The sequence below is a fragment of the Puntigrus tetrazona genome, chromosome 18 (genome assembly GCF_018831695.1).
Source record: "Puntigrus tetrazona isolate hp1 chromosome 18, ASM1883169v1, whole genome shotgun sequence".
Classification (NCBI taxonomy): Eukaryota; Metazoa; Chordata; class Actinopteri; order Cypriniformes; family Cyprinidae; genus Puntigrus; species Puntigrus tetrazona.
The window spans coordinates 18,077,838-18,082,837 of NC_056716.1; the positions used below are offsets into that span (position 1 = coordinate 18,077,838).

At 35.4% G+C, this 5,000-nt stretch overlaps 1 protein-coding gene across 1 annotated transcript in view; it reads right to left on the reverse strand.

Annotated features, from left to right (window-relative positions):
• LOC122362462 (BTB/POZ domain-containing protein kctd15-like) overlaps nt 1-5,000 on the reverse strand; it is a 23,470-nt gene that overhangs the window by 5,018 nt on the left and 13,452 nt on the right. The window contains 1 exon segment of the mRNA XM_043263905.1: nt 4,040-4,345. Within this exon segment, the coding sequence (XP_043119840.1) occupies nt 4,040-4,345 (306 nt within the window).

Below are 5,000 nucleotides of genomic sequence, written 5' to 3' on the forward strand. Positions count from 1 at the left end.
ATTCTTTAAAGAAGTAGACTTCTTTTGACGTTATGACTAACACTAAACTACAAGTAAAGCACCATTAATAATTTTAAATATCTCTTGCACATGCACGCCATTGCTTTGAATCATGATACAAATACAAATACATAAAAAAGCGTTATTTTCGACTAATTGCAATTAATATGAATCTAAACACGCTTAAATGCAACTAACATGCAGCTGAGCGTGCACTTATTTTTAAAAGTATTTCCACAACATCCACTCTTTTTAAACGTCTGCTACTTGTTTTTCACACCGTCACATTTAGCATATATTTCTTATTATAAACCAGGTTTTGCAATCGTTTTGAGGACATTTGGCCACATATAATGTAGACAAAAACCCCACAGATTTAAAAGGAAGCACACAAACTGTGTTAATGAGCTCTGTGTGTGTGTGTGTGTGTGTGTGTGTGTGTGTGTGTGTTTAGCTGCCTGCAGCCATGTTTCCAGCCAGGAACCAGATCAGAGCTGTATTGTGTCGTACAGTGAGACGGGATGACTGTATCTTTCTCACAATAATGAGTCAACCAACAGGAGTGTCGCGTTCAAAATCGTTTCAGTAAAAGGAAAACATGCACTTTCCATCTACATCCGCCCTACCAGGCTGCCCGTGTGCTGCCCGTCTAAAAAAAAACCCCACTAAAAGCACGAGGAGAAACAAGCGAGGCTCGCTCCAGAGGTCACAAGGTCACCAGAGCAATTAGAGAATCAGCGAATCATTATCTGCTTCAGAATCCTTAAAACAAAACACATTACTAGAGCAGGCATAAGAATTGTGTTTGAACTCGGGGATATAATAGTCAACTGAAACTGAAGCTAAAATTAAAATCAGAAAATAAATCAGAACTTAATATAACCATGTTTGATTCAGCTATTTGCAAAGGCAACATTTTATTATTAAACGTATTGAAATAACATAAAACTAAAACTTAAACTAGACATAAACTAAAAAAACAACAACACACACACACACACACACACTATTACTTTTATACTGTGCAAACAATATTTGATTTATATTTTTATATGATCTCCTAACCCTAAACCTTCCCCTCACAGAAAACCTGTTTTTGCATTCTTACACTTTCAGATAAACACTATTTTTTATATTTTTTTCACTCATGAAAAGTCCCCACAAAGTCAAAAAGTTCAGGTTTTACTATCCTTGGGGGGACATTTGGTCCTTGCAATGTAGAATAAACAACACACACACACACACACACACACGCTGAAAATTTAAAAAATAAAAACGATAATTAAAAATAATAATGAAAACTATAATCTCAATTGTCATAAAATAATGCTGTTTGAGTGATTGATGTTTATTTTTGTACATTAAACTGAAAAAATTATTCAAATGCCATTTTCACATATAAGTTGCTAATAAATTTCACAAATAATTACAAATTATAGTCAAGTAACTTATTAAATTAAAACCAATATTTTGACATAAGACGAAATGTTTTGTTTTGTTTTGTTTTAAACAGTTAAAATGTTTTTTTTTTTTTAATACTTTTTTTGGTCATTTTAATCTTAAAATTTAAAACAAGCAATTTGGCTTCTCATGCAAGCTGATTTATGTAAAAAAAAAAAAAAAAAAAAAAAAAAAAATTATATTATATATATATATATATATATATATATATATATATATATATATATATATATATATATATATATATATATATATATATATATATATATATATATATATATATATATATATATATATATATATATATATATATATATATATATACATACATACACATATATACATATATATATATATATATATATATATATATATATATATATACACACATATATATATATATATATATATATATATATATATATATATATATAATTTTTTTATTATTTATTTTATTTTATTTATTTATTTTTTTGCTGGAAAACAAGGCAAAAATAATTATGCTGAAAATGATAAAGTGAGCTCCGTTCCAAATGCCAGCGAGCTGCCTACACCTAAATAGACAGCACTTTAAAGGCATCATCACTAGACTCCAGACATGACGGCTGTTTCAAAACACAGACAGCAGCATTAACCTCTAAAGCGGCGCCACACGCATCCTTCATCACTAAAGCAATCAGAACGCGCCGTAAAAACATCCAAACGGTTCAATACGGTTAGAGAAATGCAGTTTATCGGTAAAACCCGTTCAATCAAATCCAAAACGCCGCGTTTTATCCGTTGTTTGTGTGTTTTTGTTATGTTTATGCATTGCATCATTAGCCGAGCAACAGCGGAGTCTCTCTCGTGGCCTTTTAAAAGACACACATGTTAAAGTTAGCGGCTTCAGAAACAGACAAACGAGCTTCTGTCGGAAACAAAAAGACCTGCTTCGTCGCTTCGCGCAAACCCACCAGTTTTAGAAAAGAAACAGAGCCGGAGCGAGCAAACAAAGAGAGGGCAGACAGAAAGGGACACGCTCTCACTGGAAACGCAGAAAGAAAATGTTGTGTTAGTTGATGCAGCCAATTAATTATATCGCAAGCCATTTAGAAATCTATAAAAGAAGCATAAAGGGGTTGAGGCTGTTTGAGAAAGTGTAAGTATGGTATTAAAAAATGCAATACGTGTATTTCAACCGCTCTGGGCGTTGTTACGTTGGGAGTCTTCTTTAAAAGGGAAGCGCTGTGTCTTAAAAAGGAGAGACGTGTAAATTATGCATTTCATTTTCTAGCCTCTCTTTTCTTCTCGCTTTTTGCGTTTTGTTTTTGGGGGAGTAAAAAAAAAATAAGGCCGCACATGAAAAGACGGTGCGCTTTGCTCCGCCCTGAGGGGGCGCTGTGGAGGTGCGGACAGGTGTGTGTGTGTGTGTGCGTGTGTGTGTGTGTGTGTGTGTGTGTGTGTGTGAGTGTTTGTGAGTGTGTGTGTGTGTGTGTGTGTGTGTGTGTGTGTGTGTGTGTGTGTGTGTGTGTGTGTGTGTGAGTGTGTGTGTGTGTGTGTGTGTGTGTGTGTGTGTGTGTGTGTGTGTGCGCCTTTATTAATACACCATCAGCTTTAATGTGGATAGGTGGTGTAATGATTTCTATCGTCCGAATCAAATTCCGTCAACAAAGTCAATCACACAACACGCTAATCAAATATGAATATTTAATATTTAAATTTGATTAGAATTAGATTGTTGCAAATGCTTTTTAGAACTCAAAAATATATTTTTAAATAAATACTTTTCTGCAATGAGTGAACCATATGCATTGTTAAAATGTCTGTCCGCCATCGTGATTTTTTTATGAGCCGCAATGCATTCTGGGATTGTCAAAACATACGTTACTGCTAAAGTTTGTGGTTGGAAGGATTTTCACTTTCATTTTTTTTAAGACGACGAATACCTAAATTCAGCAGGGATACATTCCGGTATTTTTGGGGATTTTTTCCATTCTTTTATTCGATTTTATGAATTTAGTTTTAGCTCATACACTCCTACACACAGTCTGGAATCAATAAGAATATTTATTTATTTATTTATGAGAGAAATTATTATTTTTATTTGGCAAGGTTGCACTGCGTTGTTCAAAAGTTAAATATATGTCCGATAAAAAATATTTATGCTATAAATAATATCTATTTAAAAAGTTGATGAACTTTCGATTGGCCGAAGAATCCCGAGAAATAAAATGCATCACGGTTTCCACGAAAATATGAAGCAGCGCAGCTATTTTCAACACTGATAATAATCAAAAATGTTCCTTGATTCGAATCAGAATATTAAAATGATTTCCGAAGGCGCTGGAGTAAATTCACATGTGATCGCAGAAATAAATTACATTTTACCATATACTCGCATAGAATTTATTTATATTAAATTATAATAATATTTCACATTTTTACCATATTTTAAATTTAAAATATTTAAAGCACAGTAATGCAGTTAAACAGTTTTCTTTCATGCTATATAGATCGCTTTTCACGTCTACAGCCGCTTCCAGCGACACCGAACCAGTTCAGTAGCTAAAACCTGATTTATTTTAGCCGTGACGGTTACCTGCACCGAGTTGAGTCTGCAGTATCCGTTCAGAGGGAAGCGGATGACGTGGGTCGGGTCCTGGTTCCAGCCAGCGTTGACCGAGTTGCACATGACGTCGCCGGTCTCGGGGAAGATCTCCTCGATGAGCACCTTCTCCCCGCTGAGGGCGATCCTCTCGCCGAGGTCAGGGGTCACGCGGACCACCAGGCAGTCGCAGGGCTGTGCCAGACGCCTCTGCTCGCGCTCCTGCTTCCAGCGCTCCAGCTCCTTGATCATAGGCGTCAGCTGGTAATAACGCGCCTCCTCGTACAGAAGATTGAAGTCCTGCACACACATCATTTATTTATCACACACACTACCCCTCAAATGTTTGAGGTCAGTGAGATTTCCGGTAACACTTTATTTTAGGCTCTAGCTTCTTTATAGCAAGCACTACTAGAGCATCAAGCCAAACGAAGGTCAAACGACGCGGCTGCATCAACAAACGTGTTTTAATATCATCGGTTAACACTAACCGGTAGGTTTAGGGCTGGATTTAGTGTAGCGTTAACTTTTAGCAACGTCATGAAAATGTGCCGGGGTTCACGTATTGAACGTGTTTTAGCGTTTCTCTTTAAAACTGCGTCGAAACGAGCAGCAAGGCACATAAAAACACTGTTACACAAAAAGTGCACAGAGGTACATATTTTTATGAGACCGGGTTGCATTTATTAGTAGTTATGAAGCACGTATGCCTTATTCTACATTACTAAACTTAACTTAACTTAACAACTACCTTACTAACTATCAACGATAATAAAGTCAGCGAAGACATTAAAAGCGTTACAAAAGATTTGCGTTTCAAATAAATGTGAACGTCCTATTCATCCATAAGTCTGCAATGCCGCAAAATAAAACGTATCACGATTTCTACAAAAACACGAAGCAGCACAACCGTTTTCAACACTGATAATAATCGGTATATTAGAGAGATTTCTGA